This window comes from Quercus robur, chromosome 1 (assembly GCF_932294415.1).
Source record: "Quercus robur chromosome 1, dhQueRobu3.1, whole genome shotgun sequence".
NCBI classification, from domain to species: Eukaryota; Viridiplantae; Streptophyta; class Magnoliopsida; order Fagales; family Fagaceae; genus Quercus; species Quercus robur.
The window spans coordinates 19,740,282-19,763,893 of NC_065534.1; the positions used below are offsets into that span (position 1 = coordinate 19,740,282).

Sequence of the window (23,612 nt, forward strand, 5' to 3'; positions counted from 1 at the left end):
CACATCTTTAGGGAAGCCAATAGATGTGTTGACAAGCTTGCTAACATAGAAACAACTCAAGCTGTTAATTTCCTTTTGTTGTATGAATCACTGCTTGTGGTGGTTGATTTGCTAGCTTTTGACAAAACTGAGCTCTTTTGTAACAGAATGGTTGTTGATTAGTTTTATGTTATTAGCTTGGTTAACCAAAAAAAAAAAAAAAAAAGAGACTAACTTGGTGTGGATAAATTTTATATATGTGTGTGTGTTAACTTTATGCTTACAATGTTCATAAATAAATATTAAATAATATCCCACTAAAACAAATTGCATAGAATATAATTTTTTTAAAATATTAATCAGATTAGAAGTTTATTTATTTATTTTTTACAAATGACAACAAGAAGTTATTGAGTTGTATAATATTAACAAAAATGAAAATCTTTATTAACATAAATTTAATAAAACATGATCCAAAAATATTGACAGAGATGATTCTGTTGTACATTATAATCATACAACTTAATGTAATATAGTATAGAAAACACTGGATATGGAAATTTTATTATTATTATCATAAGACATGCATTTCTCATTTTATTTGATTTTCATAAAATAAACCAACTTGTTCTGAAGAAAAAAAAATGCTAACATGCGATGTTTTACAGCATAGTAACATATTTTACAACCATGCACCGAGCTAAACCCACATTTCTCATTTTGGGGATATCCGTTTTCTTTTTCTATATTCCAAAAGGAAAACGTCCGTCCAATTAGCAAGATATAAAAGCAACCGAAAAAGAGAAGAGTATTTAAGAAAAGAGCAGGAAAATTACAACAAATGAAATGTCATAACCCTGTACCCTAATCAAATCAAATCACAATTCACAGGGTCAAGACCACAAAAACCCCAGACACCACACCTATAGGAGCAGGGGAGAGAACCCATCAGCTACAAAGCCAGTATCTGGTAATGACTAAACCTATATAAGCTATACAAAATTCCATACAGGTATTGCTCTGTTCAACGTTGAACAAAGGAGGAGGCATTGTAACTTCCTGCTCTTCGGCCCCTTTATCTGTGACTATACAGTATTACTTCTTTGAGTATGTGAGATACGGATCTTGCGCAATAGCTAAAACATCTGGCCTGTCAGCTTGGTTATATGTTAGACATCGACGAATTAATTCCTGTGAAAAAAAGATATACAAAAATCCATCATTAAGGGGGTGTTTGGTTCATCAATTTCCATAACTCATATCTCTATTTCCATAACTCATAACTCAAAAATGGTGGGACTCATGACATAAAAGGTTGTTTGGCTTTCAATAACTCTGTTTCCATCACTCAATTCTCTGGTTTTTGAGTTATGAGTTATGGAAACTGAAAACACATTTTAACTGTTTTCAGTTTCCATAACTCATAACTCAATGACATTTTTGTAATTAAACACACATGAAGGACCCACTAGTCATAACTCAACTGCAACTTTTGACCAATCTTCCTTCTTTTTTTTTTCTTTCTTCTCCTGGGTTCGGTGATCTCAGTGTCTTCCTTTTTTTGTTTTTTCTTTCTTCTCCTGGGTTCGGTGATCTCAGTGTCTTCCTTCCTCTTTTTTTTTTTTTTTCTTGGGTTCGGTGATCTCAAGTGTCTTCGGGTGTTCTTGCTTCTTTTTTTTCTTTTTTTTTTTTCCTTCTTCTTTCACTGGGTTCGGGTGATCTGGGTTCCCTTTTTTTTTTTTTTTTTTTTTTTTTTTTTTTTTTTTTTTTCTCTCTCTGGTTCAGGTTTCTGGGTACTGAAAAAAGAAAATGAAAATTGCACCGAGTGACAGGTATGGGGCCCACAAATAATGTGAAAAATATTAAGTGATGGTAACTAAGTGATGGAAATTGAGTGATGAAAAATATCAAACCAAACATGGCCTAAGCTACTCAAATTCTCCCTACATTCTCGTCTGCCATGGTAAAGTCAAGGAACTGAATCTCCCAACTATTTAGAGTAACAAAAGTTTCAACATGTAAGTTCCAGCTGAACCAACACTAAATAATTATTTCACTAATAGATTGAGCAAAAAGATTGTTTCTTTTCTTTCCCCAGCACTGAGTAAATGATTCATCAAAGGGCATAACTCACCTTTGCCTCATTTGAAACAGCAGGTCTAGAAGGGAATTCAACTTTCCTTGCTTTGATAATTGTGTCTTCACGTAGTATCCGTTCTTGTGTCTGGTCATGCCCAAAAGGACGTCTGCCAAAAAGCATTTGGTAAAACAGAATTCCAGCAGACCAAACATCAACCTGATTTCCAAGAGATGTCATGTTAAAAAAGCTCAAAACCAAAGTGAGAAAGAAACAAGGTGAAGGAGAAAAAGTTTTAATTGTGTTTAGAAACCAAATGCATTAATAAGCTACCCTGTCAAGTAAAAACACTTCAGGTGAACTAACCAACTAATAAAGAGCTTCTATGAAAGCACTTGTACATAAGAGTGTACGCGGGTCGGATTGGATGGGTAAAGACCAATATTTCTATCCAATTTGTCACTAGTGAGTTGGGAAAATTTCAATCCACCACTAACCCAACAAAGTCTAAATCCGGAGGATTGGTACAAATTTTGGTGGTTTCAATTCAGCGGATTAGGCAGGTTGGGCGGGTGGACATTATTCTTTTGATAAATTACAGAGTATATATACTTATATATAAGGATAACAAACATCGGTGCCTAAACTAACTATTTTTTTTTTTTTTTTTGATAAGTAAGAATGATATATATACGAAAGTCTACTCTATGCATGAAGAACATAGAGCAAACCCAGAAAAAAACAAGAAGAAAACAGAGAAAAAACATTTTAAAAAAACCAAATAATAGAATAATTACAAAAGAGAAAGGGAGCTAAGAAAAGAGGGGAGAGAATCACTAGACGTGAGTCCCCAAGCCCCAGACCAATCAAAAAGAGTTCCACTAAAAGAAGCAAGCATCTGATCATCGGAGCTATCTAAGTCCTCAAAAGTCCTCCAATTCCGTTCCTTCCAAATACACAATAGGATGCACAACGGAACTAAGAGTATTACACGTGCATAATAGTATAACTAACTCTATTATTAGAAACTAAATGACCTTTAGCTTTTCATTCCAATGTTACATGTCGTTTTGTATTTGTTTGCATATTCAGTGGATTGATTTGAGTTTGTAGGTATAGCTAGCTTTACATGTAATACCATAACATTTTTTATAATATATAAAATGGATCAAAAGACAAAAATATTTTGTAGATTTACAAGAATATATGGGACCCAAATTAAAAAGACAAACAAAATACTCAATAAAAATATAGATACAAACATTAAACAATAAAAGACATAAAAACAATTACATTTGTGGCTGTCTAGGAGAGTACTGATGGAAGGTGAAGAATTGAAGGGATAAAAATATAAAAAATATAAAAAAAGGCTTCAATGTTGGCTGATGGTGAAGGCTAAATGCAGAGTGTATGTAGTATACGGTTAAAGTGAGTTTAGGGTTTCAATGTTGATTTTTTATATTTTGTTTAAGGAATTGATTACTGATTAGCTATAAAAATTGATTAGGTGAATTTATTAACTTTAAATACAAAATATAAGGTTAAAAATTTTGAACTAATATATATTTCTCTATCTATGTATAATTAAGCGGGCGGATCGGATTATAGTGGGTTGGCAATGTTTCAATCCGTTACCCAACCCAATCTACCATTTTGGGGGTTTAACCCACCCAACCCAAACTGCCTAACTTAATGACCCGCATGGGGTGGGCAAGTCGGCTGCAGATCAGGCGGGTTTGCGGGTCAAGCGGATATTCTGCACACCCCTGCTTGTCCAGATTAGACTAACAATTAGTCAATTAAGAGACCAAAATACTCATTGACCAAAAAGAAATTCAAGATTATTAAAAAAAAAAGTAGAACTCAGAGGCTAGGAAAGGCATTTGGTCTCCACTGTATGAATCATAAGGAAATATGCAATTCAGAAAATCCCTCACCTTCGACGATATGAGAGGTGTCTTGCTGAGCTCAAAGCACTCGGGAGGCAAATACCTGCAGGTAACAAAAAGAATAATTGGTAAGCATTACTGATTACACCCTTATCCAAATAGCCAAAAAACGATGTCATGGAGTAAATGAAATATGTAAACCAATTCACAACACACAACAAGCTTAAAATAATCTAAAAATGATTTCTGTTCAAACCTTTCCCCCAAACTAATCAAAATGATTACTAACAAACATTTGTTAATGACATTCATCTTCTAGTCAACAACAACAAAAACAAAACAAACAAACAAAAAAAACACAACAACAACAAACAAACAAACAAACAAACCGATGCAGGAGACGCAAGAATATTATTTAGTATTATTTATGTTTGCAAGTCAATTGTATTTTTATGTTTTAAATCCTATTAGTTTATTAGGCTATTAGTATTTTAATTTGGAAGCAAGGTTATTTTTGTAATAAGGCAATTAGGGTTTCCTAGACAATTAGAACTAAGGTTTAGCAATCCTTTATAAACAACCTATTGTACTTCTTAAGGAGATAGCTGACATTTTGATGAATGAAAAAAATGGCCGTTTGGTCTCTTTTGGTCTGGTGTTGACTCCAGGTCTACCCTAGGTGTTGACTCCTAGTGGTTTCCCCACTTGGTGCTAACTCCTAGATCATATCCATTTATTTTATCGTTATTTCAGTTTTGTTCTGGTTGTCTTGCGTCAATTTTGGTATCAGAGCAAACACCGATTTGTTTGAAGTATCATCGCAGTTAATCCAGAACCAAAAAAAAATCTATTGGACCACCGTCACAACCCATTAGAAATCCCAATCACCGTTGCTTCTTACCACCACTAGAAGACCCCACAAAAAAAAATCCTGCCAGCACCACCACCATATCACCACCATTTACAATTTGACACAAACATCCCAATCACTCCAAGCCCCCAACCCCACGGCCACAGATCCTAAGCCCATACTCAAATCACCAAACCAGTTGCAACCACGAAGACAGAGAAGTTCTATCACCACTGACCCTGGTTCATCAATTTTTGGTCTTCCTCGCGCTAGAGATCCACCTCCATCGGTTCTCGCTTGCCGCTGTGACTACCGCTATACACACTCACAAGCCAAAGTTGCAGCAGCTCACCGCCAGCAGCTTCGATCCCTTCCATCCTTGTCTCGCGCTGCCATGACCATCACTTGCTCGCCGCCGTGCTGTAGCAAGTCCACCAGCAACCCCTCAACCCCATCTAAAAGGTAATTTGTCACCTAGATTTTTGTTTTAACCTTTAAGACTCCAGCACACTTGTTTCTAAAACGCTATCCGGCAGTTTTTGTTTCCTTTGAGAACTGCATTAATCCACTATTTCCTGACACGATACCCCCCCCCTCAAAAAAAAGAAAAAGAAGGGATATCAGAAGCTCAAACTTGTCATCTAGCCCAGCCTATTCAGTCCAATTAAAACCATTGGTCCCACTACCACTTCAACCCAGCATTTACCTGACCCAACTACCCCATTAAAAAAAAAAACAAAACAGAACAAAACACCCACAATATGATCAGCCCAATAAACATCACTCAATAAGATTCTTGTTCATTGGGTTATTATGGCAATATCTGAAGCACCTTATTTTGATGGTTGTAAAACTAATCCACGGGATTTTGTCTATTGGATGAATGGGATGGAGCAATTCTTTGACCAAGCAAATTTTGCAGATGACAAAAAGGTTAGGTATGCAAAGTTGAAGTTAAAAGGTGGAGCACAAAGGTTTTGGGAGAATCTTGAATATTTCCGCTATCTATAGTATGAACCTGCCATTAGTGTGTGGGAAGATATGAAAGAAAAGCTTTGTGATGAGTATTTGTCACCATACTTTTGAGCTAAGTATCTACCCCAATCTTAGTGTGGTACTTTTCAAGTTGAAGCAAATACGATGAATCCTCATCCCATTTCATATCCTCAGCGCACTTTTGAACAATCTATCAAGGAATTATCTACCAAGGAATTAAAGGAATTGTTTGTAAAGCTCATGAAAGATGTTCAAGACAGGATTGCTCAGATGAAGCAAGAGAAGTCTCAAACCAATTCAATTGGGAAACCAAGGATACTTGATCACAATGAACTTATTGTTGCCCCAATAGAAGACAACATTGATGATGATATCTTGGTCGTGGAGAATCCTCTAGCAACACCAAAGCCTAATGTTGACACAGACATACATGCCTCGACAAGTGTTGCTTTAACATGCATGCAAGGAAATGAATCTATTGAAGAGCAGCAAGGTGAAGAGATGGTGTCTAAAGAGAGTATTATGTTAGAGGGGGCACATGATGTGATATTAGAAGCTACTGAATCTGCTTTTGATCAACCTTCCATGGTGCATGAAGACAAACAGTTTGCTAAAGTGGAGAAAGTGGATAACATAATGCTTCCAATGGTTCAAGATAAGATTATGTTGATTTCACACATTGATTTTGTTATTCCAGAAGAGTTTGACATGGTGGAATTCAAGATTTTTCTTTTCTCTATGCTTCCTAGAGTGATTCCAAACTTGAAGCAAGTGTTACTTGTCAACATCCTAATCCTTCAACGCTTTAGAACTCGAGGTTGAGTTTTCTCCAACCAGAGGAGAATGATGCAGGAGACGCAAGAAGATTATTATTTATGTTTGCAAGTCAATTGTATTTTTATGTTTTAGGTCCTATTAGTTTATTAGGCTATTAGTATTTTAATTTGGAAGCAAGGTTATTTTTATAATAAGGCAATTAGAGTTTCCTAGCCAATTAGAACTAAGGTTTAGAAATCTTTTATAAGTAACCTATTGTACTCCTTGAGGAGATAGCTAATATTTTGATGAATGAAAAAAATGGCCGTTTGGTTTCTTTTGGTCTGGTGCTAACTCCAAGTCTACCCTAGGTGCTGACTCCTAGTGGTTTCCCCGCACTCCTAGGTCATATCCATTTATTTTATCGTTGTTTCAGTTTTGTTTTGGTTGTCCTGCATCACACACCCACAGCTCAACCACAGTCAGACAGTAAAGAAGGTAGTTCTTAAACCTGGCTAATGCAAGTGAAGAAGTTGCATCAGAAGCAGGAGAGTTTGTCAGTTATTGATGTGCATTAATTCAAACAGAAGAGTAACACAATTCAAATAATAAAAGCAAGCATAGATGCAGATCTGCATCACTCACCAATATGTTCCAGCTCCCTGTGATGTAAGTTCCATACCCTGGGATCCAACATTTTCTTCCACAATCTTGCTGAGACCAAAATCAGTCACTTTTGCAACACCAAGCTCATCAAATAGAACATTTCCAGGCTTCAAATCATAATGGATAATTTTCTGTGTTCTTTTGTTCAAGTATACAAGGCCTTGAAATATCTGTACAATAATTATCCTAGCTTCCCTCTCAGGTAAAACAGGTGTTGCTTTAAGAACAGCATCAAGATCTTTCCCTGAGAAAAATAAGTAAAAATAAAAGAGAAAAGGGGGTTAGGTGAGGCAAATTCAAATTCATGCCCATGACCAAAGCTAGGACCACCAGATAGATAAAATAGCGAGGACCTCTACGTACCACTACAGTACTCTAAGATGGTGCAGAATGTATTCTGATCAATCTCAAAAATGTCCCAAAGCCTAACAATATGATGATGCACCAGCGTCTTGTGAATATTGTACTCCCGTATTGCATGTCGTATGTAACTTTGCTTCTTCTCTTCACTCCACTGAGCATTCAAACCATGAAGCTTACATGCAACGTATCTATGCTCTACCAAGTCATAAGCCTGCTGGAAATTTCTTACTTCAAATCACTGCAAAAAGGTTTATCTTTACGATTGCCACTACAGGCAAAGGAATGATCTAGACTTTTGTTTGAGTAACCAGAAGGCTGGTACAATTTTTGGTGGAAAATATTTAAATTTTATCAAATATCATAATGATTCAGCAAAGTTCTGACCTTGTACACCTCGCTGAATCCTCCCTTCCCAAGAAGGTTTAGAAGGGCATATCTATGGTTAAGAATCTGAAAGTTATTAAAACGAGAACCATCCTCATCTCTTATGCGTTTCATTTCACGTATGAGCCTTCCCTTCTCCAGTTCATAACGATCCCTCTCACGAACTATAACTTCCTCCTCCTACAGAAAATCCAATCTCAATGACAATGGATGTACATGTATATTAAACAAAATCTTTGCAATCATTAATCATAACAGAGGTGAAATGGAATAACCAAATCAGTTGTACTTTAACAATTGATCTTACACGTTTGATGCTGGCTATACGGGATTTATAGATCTCATCTTGGATGAGAAAATCTTCTTCTTGTATTCCAGTTTCAGTATCAACCGTGTCTCCCTTATCTTCAAGAACCACAAACTTGCATTAGCACTCCGAAAGTCGACAAATGACAAAGCCGTATGAAGATAATGACTATTGTATATGTGGGTGTGGGTGTGGGTGATGGGTGTGTAAAAATATGTATCAAGAGGTAATTTAATTTAAAGTATGAACCAACAACTCCCTTTAAGGAGTTAGAGGATTGATCAGAATAGGAAGGGGAGACAAAAAAGGGTTTGACATACACAGCTATATGTAGGACCAAGAATGTGGACAAGCAAACCAATTCAAATGGTGAAAGAGCCAATCATCTGTCCGTATATACACCAGGACAGAATTGTCACTCAAATCAATACAACATGATCAATACTATTGTTTTTATATTGGTAAATTACACTCACACCTAATGGTGTCTTGAACCCATGACTTCACCTTCACCTTGCTCTTTCAAGGGGAGGGAGGTGCCATTTGAGCTACAACAGGATCAATGCTTACAGGACAGAAAAGACCATCAACAAAGGGAGAGAAGAGGAAAAACTTTAGAAGTACCAATTCTAAGAACACGAGCAACTACAAAAGTAATTGTTTCTACCTAGATGGTAGGTGGTACAGGCATGCACAAGCCAGCTTGGTGCAGATACTAACTATGTGAGAGAAGGGACGAGGGGAATTACCAAGGTAGCTTAAATGAATAAGCACATGTCCAAATGATAAAATAGACCCAAGAGACTGTTAAAATAGTACTGGATCATAGACTCGCCACAAGTAGTACCAGAACAATGGGGAAGTAGGAATTGTAAAATTTCAAAACGACAAAATTTTACCAGACTGTCTTTTCTTCAATGATTTCCGCTGCCGCTCAATAGCCTCCTTAGCTTCAAGTAAGTGTCTCTAGTAAAAGGCATAACCATGTTATTATAATGTCTTCTACAAATTATTAGCTTGGATTCATATTTTTAATGAAACTGAAAATAAATGGAATTTTGGGCAGCAATTCTGTGACAATGAAGCTTTCAATAACGGCAGATAATAACAAATTACTGAAAAGCACTCATGTAAAACGTGTCATAGTGTTCTGCAGGCTGAGAACCATATCAACAGTTTCCTAATAAGAGAATTCCCCCCTCAGATATTCCTAGTAATCTAAGTTATACAAGTGAACTTCCAATTCCTTCAATTTCTCCACGATTAGCAAAAAATGACCTTTTAGATGTTAATCTTCTTGCTTTCTTTGTTCCCTTTTTTTTTCTTCACTAGTCTTTAGTATAAACCCCCATGTAATAGGATAGTGCTTTATTTTTGGATTTTTTAATGGAATTCTAATACTCATATAAATTATAGATATAAATCAAAGACAAAATGACAGATTCTGGTTTATATATTAAAAACAAACATAAAACATAATCTAACAAGAATTTGGCAGTTAAAAGGGTTGATGACATTCTTATAGAAACGCAATGAAGTAGGAATTTCATTAGGGAATTATATATTTTTTTAGTAAGTAAATAATTCAATTTGAAAAAAAGGGTTAAACCAGAATTACATATAAGACCATATTTGTTATAGGGAAGAAAGAAGGAGAAAGAGAAATATACAAAAGGAACTTATGGTGTATAATGTATGCTGGATGTACACCCAAAGGATCCTTGGCAAAATACGAATACAATTAATCAATGATATCACAAATTGTTGAAGATCAACTCACATCCAAAGATCTCCAATAAAATAAAGATCCCACAAATTGAGATTGGAGTCCCTCTATGGATAAATACACATCTTTGGACATCCTCCTTTTTTTTTGATAGTTAATCTTTGGACATCCTCTATGGAGTCCCTCTATGGATAAATACACATCTTTGGACATCCTCCTATTTCTCCCCCTCCATACATTCCACGTTATGCAAAGAAGAACAACCTTCCTTCCAAGCTCTACACCAGAAGGTCTTAGAGCTCCATCACTAACACAGAAACACTCTTATCACCTGATCACCACCTTAGAAATTCACCCCCAGTCAGCAATCCACACAAAAGACACCATCTATGTAGGAATTTTTACCCTCCATACCGGCTTCCAAAGAAACCTACGGATGCAACACCTCTCAAAGCCTCACAAAACTATTGGAAACTAAAGCACCATTCTTATCCAGTTGCCAGTGCATCTTATCCTCCATACCCACATAAGTCCTGGCTGAGTTCAGCAATTCAAATAAATTGGAAAACATTTCCAGCTCCCATTCTTAAGCTAGTCAGCTGGTCTCACAATTATAGGAATCCAGTATACAACACCATTCCATATCTCCACGTAATCCAATACCATTGCATCTTTTATTAGCAGCTAACTAGCATCTTGATACTCTGATTAATGCTTTCTTTAATTAATTATGGAAAACATCCACACATACTATTGTATGCTATGTCATAAATACTCCAACATATGGCTTATGATTATAACTAAAGCAAAAGCAAATTCAATCGATGTCACTAGCACTTTCTCAGTAATATGTTTAGAACTTTGAAAAAGAGTAAATATAACAACTAGGCATCTGGAGTCTTCACCTACATAATTTTCCTGGACCGGATGACTTTTTTAATACCAAATCTATAACATTTTAACTATTACTTCTTATGCAAATAAAAATAAATAAATAAAGAAGAAGAAGGTTCAGTGGCCCTCATAAATGTAAAAAAATTAATAATAATAATTAATTGATCTAATTACGGAAATGAAAAAGACATAGCAAAAAGGTTTAAAAAATTGCTTTATTTTTTTTTTTTTTGATAAGTAAGAAGAGAATATTATTAATAAAAGAGAAACAAGAGAAGCACAAATAGTTCACGGTAGTGAACAAAGGAAAAACAAAAAAACAGAAAAACAAAATCAGCCCCTAATCTATTCCAATAGATGAAAGAAAATCCAAAAGAGTAGAGCAATCCGAAAAACCCCAACAACGAGACCAATTAAAGAGGGTCCGTTGGCAATACTCTAATAACTGAACCACAGTTTTCCCCTCATCCTCAAAAGACTGCCGATTCCGTTCAGTCCAAATAGTCTACATTAAACAACTTGGAACCAAATCCCAAATATCAAAGCTATGCTTCCCCAGCCAATGATACCAGCAAAATAATAAGTCCACAATTGAACCTGGCATGACCCATTTGATCCCAAACAACCAAAGCATATACATCCAAAAAGAATGAGCTATCGGACAAAAAGAATGAGCTATCGGACAAAACAGTAACAGGTGATCCACATATTCCGCATTGCAACAGCACAAACAACAACAATTTGCCAAAAGGCGACCACGAAGCATAAGATTATCCAAAGTTAGAATCTGATCATTTTCTTACCTATCAAAAAAAAAAAGTTAGATCTGATCATGGGCTGCTATCCACATAAAAAAAGCCACCCTTTTAGGGACCTTAACTTTCCAAATTCCTTTCCAAAGGAAAGTGGAAGGAGCTGCATTCCGAATCTTATGATAAAAGGACCGAGTATCAAACTTCCCATTGCCATTAAAATCCCAACAAAGTCTGTCACACCCTCCATCCCTAGGAAGACGGATTTGGATGAAATTAAGAAAGGAGTAGGAAGCCGCCAACTCCCAATCATTAAAGTCCCTGTGAAAACTTAAGCTCCACACTCTGTCATTATCACCCACTAGAGGGCTTAACACCTCAGAAATACAAGCCTCCTTATTAGCTGAACACAAAAATAACTGAGGATAAAGAATTTTGAGAGGAACATCACCAGTCCACTTATAATGCCAAAAAAGAATACGAGAACCATCCCCCACCACAAAAGAGACATGCTTAGCAAAAGTTTCCCACCCTTCACTAATACACCATAACCCACAACCATGAGCCCTACTACAAGCTCCAGTGCACCAACTCCCTATTTCTTCCCCATATTTCATGGCAATGACCCTACGCCACAGATGCGAGGTTTCATGGCCATACCTCCAAAGCCATTTCCCTAATAGGGCCTGATTAAAAGAAACCAACTTCCGAATACCTAAACCACCCAATTCACGCAGTAAGCAAACCTTTTCCCAAGCCACCAATGGATATTTGAAACACTCAACTGATGAACCTCACAAAAAGTTCCTTTGAATGCTTTACAAAAATTGCTATTGGCCATCACACGGGATTAAAACACTATCAATTATTCAATATGATCACAAAAGATGATCATAACATGAGTTCAATCATATGGGATTGAAATCATAACATGAGTTCAACCTAACCCTCCAACTCTTATTCTTAAGATCCTGAGATGAATGGATGACAGCCACAGAACAGTATTCTTTTTCAAATTTAATTGAGCTGATTGATCTTTATAATTTTCATTGATAGTTGCTGGTTTATCTCTTATATACTTTCCATGTACAAGGTTCCCTATTGCCCTTTCTTAATGAATTATTTACTTACTAAAAAAGCAAACTCTTATGGGGTGGAGATGTCATTGGATTCAAACAAAATTGGCACATGAAGAAAATTCAGAAGTAACCAAATTTATTGAAGTAAAAATAAAGACTAGAAACAACATACAAGATGAGAGTTGAGATCTTTTAACACTTGCCCTTCTTCCCATGTCTCCGATATGACAGTTCCAGCTCTGCAATCCACAAGAGAACATGATCAATCCGATATAAAGAAAAAGTTGGAAATATGTGCAAAGATTAGGAAAGTTCCAATTTATTTGGAAAAATGACTTTCTTCAGCATTGAAGGCTGCAAGAAATTTCCTCCGACACCCCCCCCCCCCCCACCCCTCCCCAAAAAAAGAAAAAAGCCTACATGAACATTTTCTAAGATGGTAACAATATGAAAATATATATATATACACACACTCACTATTATTGAAGCAAGAAGGTGCTAGTTTATATATCAAAATATTTCAAGAATATGGTCTAATTTTAAACTGCTTAGCCATCAGGGGTGAATGCCCCTAGATTACTCAGCAACTGGTTTTGGCAGGTGGGGTCAGTGCCCAAAGGTTTCACTAGCTAGAAGTCCAAACGGCTCTTTTCTAAAAAAGTTCCCTACGTTATCAAATTTTTTTTTAAAAAAGTTTAATTTTATTATTTTAGAGGTAATCTGGTAATTGCTGGAATGGACTACACCAAAAGCCCATGAGTTATTTTATGTTTTGGATCTTCTTCCTTCTTCTTCTTTTTTTTTTTTTTTTTTTTTTTTTCTATTTTATTTTGGTAGTTTTCAACTTGGTTTCAGAGTTTCCAAATTACTTTTATGTTTAGTCAGGAATCCTGCTACCTGTTTGGAAACATTTAACAATAGCCTATGCAAAAAAGCATCTATGTCACGTGATCTCCTTCTCCTTCCTAGGGGTCGTCAATTAAGAAATCTAGGTTTGATTGCCTAGGCTTTATCTTTTCTTTTTCTCTTTCGATTCACTGTTCAGCTAAAATTACAAATATATGTAGTTACAAGCTACAATATCACCACAAATTTTGTTGGTAAACTTCACCCCAATTCGTAACTGACATAGGTCTCCTCTAGGGAACAAAGATTAACTAGAAAGATTGGAAGGAAAATAAGTGGAGGGGCAGCAACAAAGCATATAATATATAGCATGTACTACTCATTAATTTTTTTTCCCAAAATAAGAATATTAAATTCAAATCTCTACAAAATGATGGCTAATAATTTTACATGATTGCTTTTGTTTTTCTTTGATTTCTTTCTGCAATCATATATAATTAATACCAAGTTTCCACTTTCCATTTTGACAATATTCTCTTGTACTCTCTCGCTCATCATTATCACCAAACAAGGCATTCCAAATTTATTCCATGTACGGTTATTAGAAGCATAAATCAATTAACGTAGTACCTGATTACACCCACATTGCCAAGTCTCAAAGAGTCCTGCCGTACCTTCATCCTAGCTTCTTGTCTCTCAGCTTTTGAAACAGATATCAGTAGATCAGATATTATTTTGATTCTCTGCATAAGAGTGGACAACAAAAATACAAGGAGAAAACCGAAATCAGTTACGGTCACAAGAACGTGCCAACCAAATAACTAGTGGACATTACTATTTTCTTGTTGATATGTAACTAGTGGACATTACACTTATCCCCAAAAAAAAAGCAACTAGTGGACATTACTTTACACGGTGCATCTTGTCTCAAAGCCATGGAAGATATAGAAACCTTGTTCTAAGATGTTTTAGAAAGCCTTTTTTTAAAAAAAAAAATGAAGGAAGCAATGCCCAGGATAGAATTTAATGATTTTGTCCCACCAAACTAGCTTTACCGCTGTTCCTTCAAAAATCCCTCAAGTGTGAAAAGAAACAATCATAAAAGACACGGTAAAATACATCAGCCAATATTAGTTGCAATAAGTGTTAAAAGAATCAATATAAACAACAATTTTTTACAAGCCAAATACATTTCATAATACAGCGATGAGGGAAAAATCAATAAAGGCATCTAATTTAAATATGTAACAAATCAATCATAATCTTAAGTTTTATGGAAAACACTAAGATTATCATTGCATGCTTGCCTAAAGTTTCTTGCATGGCTGGAAATGAAAAGGATGAGCTTAACTCTATGCTCGACTCTGCCCCTTATGCTCAACTCTTGCATGGATGTTTTCATTTCCATCTCAGGCTTATTTCCTTTTTACAGGAAAAGTTCCCATCCTTCTAACCTTTCTCTAGAGTTGATGACAATTCATAGATATTAGCTTGACACCATAATAAAAAAAAAAAAATATATATATATATATATATATATTAAAAAATCAACACAGAGCTTCATTTCTTCTATAGTTTATCCCAATTGAATTAGAAATAGATATACTTTTCCCCAATAATTGAATTTCACATCATCATCAACTACAGATGAATAGTAAATAAGATTACTAGACTCTTTATGAATAGGATTCAAAGTCATTTACTCTTTCTATGTACTCATTGATGGAGTTACTCTTTACAGTTTTGCGCTAATATCACGTCTAGTATCTCTTTTCATTCTCTTTTTCTCCATTTTCACTTTGCTGTTTTCTTTTTAGTTTTGTATACTTCCTGTTTACGCTTTCAATTTCTAATGAATTGCATTTATACTTATCCAAAAAAATTACTTAGAAATTAAACAATCACAAACCAGCGTCTTATGCATAAAAGGTTTTTTTTTTTTTTTAAGAAAAAAAATGGTAACTTTCTATGCATTCTATAAGCCCAATTAAAAATCAACACATTACGTTCTTGGTGTAAGATAATCTAGGTCAAAGCATAGAAGCAGAAAGCTTGTTTCATCTTGGTACACTAAATCTAAAAAAAAAAAAAATTTTGGGTTAAGTACTGAATCTTTTTTGATAAGTAACTGGAAAATATTATTCAAAAGAGAAGAAAAACAGCGCAACCACTGTACACTAGTTACATGGATTGTCAAAGAGTCAATGAAAAGTACTTAAGTCCAAAAAATCCAGCATAGTAGAGAATGAATGACTACTTAAAGCAGCCATCCAATCATACAGATTGGAAATAATAACGGTCTCATTTCTGAGGGTAAGCACTCTATTCCTTCAAATGTGCAATTATTGCATTTTCTCCAAAGAAGCCACATATCACATAGAGATATCCACATTGCGATGCCCACCAAAACCCCTTTTCCAACACTCCAAAGAATTGCAAGCCAAAAATGTGTAGAATGAATATATCAACAACTGAAGGCATGTTCACAAGAAAAAAGGGAATAAGAACTCAGGAAAATTAAAGTGAGTGAAATCTATCCAAAATAAATAATAAAGCAAATGACACCATTGTGGTGCAACCATTGTGTGGATAGATTAAGTTGGGGGAGGGGGGTCAAACTTGGGAGTCTAGGCTACCTCTCCATTGGAGAGACCAAGAGGTGCCAACTGACCTAAGCGTCCTTGTAATTAAGGGAAAACTCAAGAATAAGAGTCCATTGTAATTAATTACATTATTAGTTTTTTTATTTTTTTACTCTATTGGGTTTTTTATTTTTTTTTTCAATTAGAGGGTCTTTCGTAGTTATATAATTGTCAGATGTGAGTTATAGTCGTGGGCTTCAATTTTTTTTTTTTTTTTTTTTTTATAAGTAACGAAAAATGTATTAAAAAAAAAAAAAAGGCGGAGAGAAAAACAAGGCAGAGAGAGTAAAGCAGCACTTCAACCCAACAAAGTACAGAGGAAGAAGGCTTTAATTTCTAGGATATTTCAATTCAATTAGGATTCTGTTTATTAGTCAATGTAGAAGTTCTAATTCTATTAGGAAAATTTAAGATTTAGAATCTATGTAAGCGTATTATTATAATACGCAAATATATGGAGTTGATTATTAAAAATATTTTGTTTTGAGCATTATGACACATTACTCTTATTATGTTTTTTTTTCTCCTTTTATGTTCTCTCTCTCTTTTTTTTTTATATTCAGTCTCAATACTAACGACACTGTTCACATGCATTGTTCACAAATTGAGGGCAAATTCGATTTTAGTTTCTTCTCACCTCTTTTGCAACCCTAAATCAAATCTATTCTCTTACCTACCAAAATCCTACTCATTCTTGAACCGTAACTCTTCTTTCTAGTGTTCTAAAACCTAAATCCACTAAACAGAAACCCACACAACACACAAGCATATATAGATAGATTTCCTAAATCTGCCATGTGTCAACCATTGTGGTTTATATAAAATATGCATATGTTCATATCTTCTCAGTTTCCTTGTGCAACTGTTGTCATACCTAATCCAGTATGGCTCTTCTGTAAGAGTTTAGCAAAATTTTGGTGTCACTGCACTCTTCATCTTGTGCACATCTTTTAGTTTTTTTTGGAAATCAAATGAACCACATTGTTTGACTATATGTAAAACACTATTTTTTAATTGAGAAAGGTCATAAAATAAGAGAATCCTATATAAAATTAGAAGTTGAAAATTCACAATCAAGGCCCTTAATAAACAAACCTTGGGCTTCATTTGCTGTTCGTGATCTTTGAGGTCCTTCAATTCCTGCCAGAAATCACAATTAAATAAGAAACTTCATTAAACAAAAAGAAGGTGCTGCATCACAGTCTCACAAAAGAACAAAGTCATTCTAAAAGACTAATGTCAAAAAATTGGTACCAGTTTAAAATATAAATTGTATTGCCCTATAACATGTATAGTAAGTTTTTCACAACTATTGACTGCCATTATACTACCTTTTCTAACTGGCGACAAAGATTTTGATAATCAGTGGCCTCTTGATGTGATTTACGCAATTCCTCCTCTAGTGCTGCAACTTTTGCTCTTAAAGATGCAACCTCCTCCTAATTTAATTTGACAAAAAATTAATTGAAAAGTGAGATAAAAATCTTCTTCTTCTTCTTCTTCTTTTTTGCATCTGAGATATACTTAATAAATGACAGCTCTTCCTTTTTTTGATAATTCGATAGTTGGGTAAGGGGAAATTTGACCCCTAGACGTCTCCATTTAAAACACTAAAAGGTGCCCGTTAAGCAACAAAGTTCTTGGCATAAATGACAGCTTTTCCTTTTAAAATAATTAAAAAAACAAATCAAGTAGTACGCATACAAAATTTCCGCCTTTTTGGTTTATTTAATATTATTTGGCAAAACAGCAGCAGAACATATTCTTAAAACATAATTCCAAAACAATTACAATACACCAAAAACCCTTCATCTAACCTCTAATGGAGAGCGATTCTCACTCCAAAACTGCTCTTTCGGCTTGCCATCCTGCTAAAATAAGAGGGGAACGGAATGCCAATTAAATGAACAGCCAAAATTTAATGTTCTTTTTTTATTATTATTAGTAAGTGATACTTATCAAAAAAAATTATTATTAGTAAGTGACACACGCTTAGTGGTTTTGGAACCCACAATCTCACCCTCTACAATTCTTGTGGTTGGAGGAAATACCATTTAAACTAGAGGTAATTGGTAAAAACTTAGTGTCCATTTGGTTTGCATTTGCGTCAAATGCGTCTGCATTTTTGGCCTTTTTTTTTTTTTTAAGGGACCAGTGCCTCTTGCACTATTCATGAGACATGAATAGTACAAGTAGGCAAATGAACAGTAACCCGCGCGTGAATAGTAACTATTTTATTATTGTTTTCAATTTTTAGTTTTCAGCAAAATAAGCAGTATCCAAACGCATACTTAATGTTAATTTCTACCAAGCATCCCTAAAAATAAGAACACAGTACAAGCAACATCTAACACATTCCATGTCCTTTCTGATAAGCATATACACAATTTTCATCTCCTTGCACATATCGAGGCTCCAAAATGATCACAAAGACATATGGCAAACACCAACCCCCATACTTGTCATTTTCAGTACCTAACTGCTGCTTTCTATGTTAATCCACTTTCTTTTATTTTACTCAAACACAACATCAATCATGAGAGCTGTGGAAAAAGTTCCCATAATATTCAAAAGTTAAAGAAAAACGTCCCTTACTATTCTACCTAGAGGAGGCCAGTTTAAAAACTTTCCTAAGCATTTTCCACCCACCTAAGAGTTTCTAAATTGCAAGAGCAAGACATATCAATCCTGTTAATTTCAGCATCCATATTAACAGTATATATTTCACTGCTTTCTCACTTATCTGGTAACATAAATTTGATTTCAAACAAACTCTAAAGCCAAAAATTGTCTCATTACTAGTAATTACCGGCCAATGAAGTAAGTATCATCTGGTTGAACAAGATATTGCAAATTGCTGCTCCAATAATAATCCTTTTTTATAGGTTTAATCATAATCAATGTCCGGTCATAACAAAATCATAAATGTTCAAATTGCCATTCAAATTATACAGATAATTTGTAATTTTCTCTTACAAATTAATTAATACAAAATCAAGATAATGAAATCAATGACAATAAGATGAAGCTGAGGGTGACAAAAATTTCAAAAGAGATAAGGAATTAATATAAAAACAGTTCAGACCAATGAGCATACCTTATGATATGAGTTCTCAAGCTGACCATTTGAAGGTGAACAAGTTGAAGAAGAAATCTGTGATTTTGTCTGATCATTAGCTCTAGAACCACGCCCCCGACCTGAAACAGAGTGCCCCCTTCCACGACCTTGTTTTTTTCTATTTAAATCAGAATTGGCCTTGGACTCCACATTTTCAACAACCATTTGCCTCCCATCACCCATTGCCTGAAAGGTTTTTTCCCCACCCATTACCCATTAGTATGCAATCCATTTTCTTTCAAAAAACTTAGTGGAAGCTTGTGTGTGTGTGTGTGTGTGTGTGCCCGCATGCATGCGAGCTTGTATAATTGCAAAAACTCATCCTGCAGGTCGCCTAAGCTTTTGCCATGGCCTGCTCCTTGAAAAGAGAATCAGAATACTCTTCCTTCAACAATCCACATTAGCATTCCATAAAAACAAACAACCAAGCCTCAGTCCCAAAATTAGCATTCCATAAATGTATTTCTTATTTGGGTGCATTTGACACTTTATTTATATTGATAAGTAGGATTTGTTTTATTGCAAAAAGACAACTCCATGTAGAAAGGACATAGAGTAACCTAAAAAATACACAAGAATAGAATTATGTAAGAAAGGAAAAACAACTCTATAACCTCAGGGAGAGAACTAGTACTAGTGAATCCCCATGCTCTAGACCAATCAAATAAAGAACCACAAAACAGAGCTACCAACGGAGCATTTGACTCTTTAATTTTGAAGGCATTAATTTTACATTTAATGCATCCACTATCAATTTACCATTTAAATTGAGTTTTACCCAACATTGACTTCAATCTTTATAACATGCGATGTTTCAAGTGACCTTTCTATTTTTGAAACTACACCTCTGTGTATCTGTGCGTGCACGTGTGCGCACATATGCATGTGAGTGCATGCACGCACATATGTGTGAGTGAGTGTGTTTAAGAACTTTGGGGTAATGTTGATACACTCAGACACACACATACATGGAGAGAGAGGCTACAAAACAAGCAACTACAAGCAGTAAGCCACATTACTCAACCAAAAAAAAAAAGCAGCTATACAAAAGTTTCCACCAAATTAACTCATCAAATAAGAGCCTACCTCAACATTTTCAAAAACAGTTGAGTTATCATCTTCTTGAAGTTTACGGTGCTTTTGAGCGTTCGCTTGTAGTAGAAACTTTCCTCCATTCTGACAGGTCAATTTTATCAGTCAGAAAACTGAAATTTACAGTCACGTATTTGTTAATATGTGGCCCACAAATTATAAAATTTAACCAAAAAATAATATCTTTCAGCAGACCAAATGTGACAAACGCTTTCTTTTTTATCATAAAGTTACGTGTATCTAAAAGGGTTTGAACTCACAATTTCACCCTCCACCTTTTTCTCATGGGAGGAGAAAGTACCTTTTTATCTAAAGTTCATTGGCAACTTTTTTTTTTTTCATAAGTAAGAAAAAAGTTTATTAAACAAAGCCACTTCATGCAAGGAATGAAGTAGCAAAATACAAAATATATACAGAAAAACAAACCATGTACAAATCATTGGCAACTAATTATGACCACACGAATAAAATAATTAACATTGCAGCAGTTATTGCTGTGAAAATACATATAAAATTCTAGCATAAAAAGGAAAACTAATTAGTAATGCTTTAAAAACAAGATATGCAAAACACATGGGCACACAGCCCATATGTGGGCACATCCCTAAGGAAGTAAGGAAACCACCGCATAAACAAAAATTCCCATAAATGCAAATGATCGTGCATGTTTATATCACGGGCAGTGATCCACAATCAATCATCACAAAATTCCCACCATATTAACTCATCAAAACAAGAACCTACCTCAACACGTTCAAAAACATTTGAATCATCGTCCTCTTTGAGTTTTTGGCGCTTTTGTGTGTTGGCTAGTATTAGAAACTCCCCTCCATTCTGGCATAGAACAATGTCATCAAAAGTCAGAAAAAAAACATAATAATAGTAATATACTCATTCAAGTGTATTTATGAATATATACACATGTTTATACCTATGAATATATGTATATCCATGTGTATGGTGAATCAAGTCACAAACATGACAAACATTAATAACATGACAAAATATGCAACATTGATTGCCAAGAAATTACATATTAATTTTAACTTAAAAAGGGAAAACAAATTATTAAAGTTTCTAAAACTACAAGATTACAAACATATCATAGGTCACTACGGCATACTCCTAAGCAAGCATAGAACCATCCCATAACCTAAAATTTCAATTTTTTTATTTTTATATTACATATGGAACCTTTCTAAAGAAGAGCCTTTGGACTCGCCTCTAGCTAGCAAAACCTATGGGACAACTGACCCCACCCACCAGAACCAGTTCGCAATAAATGCAAATGGCCGTGCACATGATGTCAAGAAATTACAAGTTAATTCCACAATCAATATCATCCATATCACCCTTAAATAAACCATAGCACATTCAGTAAATTAATAATTGAAAGCTTAGTTACTACAAATAATTTTTATCGGTATAATTCAAATACTCATGCAAAGTTTGTTACTTTGAACCTTTAGCAAGATGCTTTTTCAAGATATAAACACCCTGGGAATGGTGTCGAAAGGGTTAACTAGTTTTTGCATCCTAAGATGCCAAAACTCCAATCCTACAATCCCCTCAATCCAAAACCTTGATATACATATAATTTCATCGATTGGTGCAATATCTACACACATGCTTCGCAACAGCAACAGGGTCCTAGATCATACTTAGCAGAGATAAAATAGTCACTAGATCCATCATTGTGAATGACAAAACACCCTAGTTCAATTTTATCGATTCACAACACTAAATTATGCAATTGTAATACGAAAACTAAGACTGTAGTCTAAACTCTAAATCCAACACTATAGGTACCAACTTGTCTAACATTGTAATAAAAAAAAATGATTGAATATATAACAATACATAACTAGTACATATAATATATCCCTAAAAAATTCAAATTCCAATCAATTAATCAACTGCAGGTTCAATTCAAATTCAATGTATTCGCTAAATCACCAACCAGAACTACAGACATTGCTCTAGAACTGGACTATAGAGTCAAGAATCTCACATCGTCGTCGTCGGAGTCACTCGAACTCAACGAGGCGGCCAAGCCGTCAATTCCTCCTCCGAATTTCGCAGTTGCTGCAGAAGAAACAGACTGCCAAGCGGGCTGCTGCTGCTGTTGCTGTGGCGGCAGAACCGGTTGTTGCTGCTGCTGAGGCTGCGGGGCAGAGGAAGCTTTGCCGATCATTCGAGCCTCGAGTTTGGCCATTTTAGTGGGCAAGGACTGGTCGGACTGGTTGGAAGAGTTGGAAGAGAAATGTAGAAGCATGTCCTCTGACATTGCTACTGTTTGTGTGCGGAGAGAGAGAGAGAGAGAAGAACAAACAGTGATTCTTCAGAGCATTTGAAGTAAACCCTAGAATTTCTACAATGTTTGGTTTGGGGATTCAGACTTTCAGTACATAAACACAAAAACAAAACAAAAAAAACAAAAAACTAAAAAACTAAAAAAAAAAAAAAAAAAAACCAAAAGCAGTTTTAGTCCTTTTGGAAGTAAACTCAACAAAACTAAAACACTTCTGAGAGAGAATTAGGGTTTGGGATTTTGGTAAAGGAAGGGAGAAGTGAATGAATCAAAGGGAATGAGGAGTGGAGAAGGGATTTGGAATTGGAATTTGGAGAGGAGGGAAGTGAAAACTGAATGAGGCCTTTTTTTGTGTTTTTGTTTTTTTTGTGCGTGTGAAGTTGTGTTTGGTTTGGTGACGACGTATTTGGTTGCGAGTGTTTTTGCTTTTTTTTTTTTGGCAAGAAATTGGTTTCTACGGATTTGAAGAGAAAATAAGGTAAGGAAAGACAAAGAAATGGAAATGTGGGGTGTGAGTAGGGCTAAGAGAAAAAAAAAAGGTAAGTTGGATTCAAAGGGAAGATGTGAAATTGGCGTGCCCTAAATCTAGGGATTGCAATTTGGGAATTTGGGTTTGGGACAATTGGTTTTGGTGATTAAGCGCCCGTTTGGTTATAGAGTTCAAAAATTATTGTTTAAAAAGATGTGAAAATTGTAGTTTAAAAAGTGTTATTGAAATATATGTTTTTAGTGTTTATAAAACAAAAAAATGTGTTTGGTATCATGGTTTAAATAACATGTTTCAGTGTTCAAAAACATAAAATATGTGTTTGGTATGTGTGTGTTAGATGGTAAAAAAAAGCTGAATAAAGTACAAAATAAATATTTTTTAAATCAGCAAAGTAC

At 35.0% G+C, this 23,612-nt stretch overlaps 1 protein-coding gene across 4 annotated transcripts; it reads right to left on the reverse strand.

Annotated features, from left to right (window-relative positions):
• Positions 1-763: 763 nt before the first annotated feature.
• On the reverse strand, positions 764-23,355 carry LOC126724480 (serine/threonine-protein kinase TOUSLED). 4 transcript variants are annotated; one of them, XM_050429009.1, is made up of 17 exons: positions 22,428-23,355; positions 21,161-21,250; positions 20,411-20,500; positions 19,304-19,510; positions 18,024-18,074; positions 17,538-17,645; positions 17,302-17,346; positions 14,195-14,307; positions 12,891-12,957; positions 9,167-9,233; positions 8,268-8,365; positions 7,961-8,140; positions 7,577-7,790; positions 7,193-7,457; positions 3,994-4,048; positions 2,114-2,275; positions 764-1,170 (listed from the first exon to the last, which is right to left on the reverse strand). In XM_050429009.1, the coding sequence occupies exons 1-17, from the start codon at positions 22,701-22,703 to the stop codon at positions 1,075-1,077; spliced, it is 2,184 nt and encodes a 727-aa protein (XP_050284966.1). In that variant the 5' UTR covers positions 22,704-23,355; the 3' UTR covers positions 764-1,074. The 4 variants fall into 4 exon arrangements, with proteins under 4 accessions (XP_050284966.1, XP_050284956.1, XP_050284972.1 ...); XM_050428999.1 differs by having other exon boundaries at positions 18,024-18,077; XM_050429015.1 differs by having other exon boundaries at positions 7,577-7,787; positions 22,428-23,354.
• Positions 23,356-23,612: the final 257 nt, after the last annotated feature.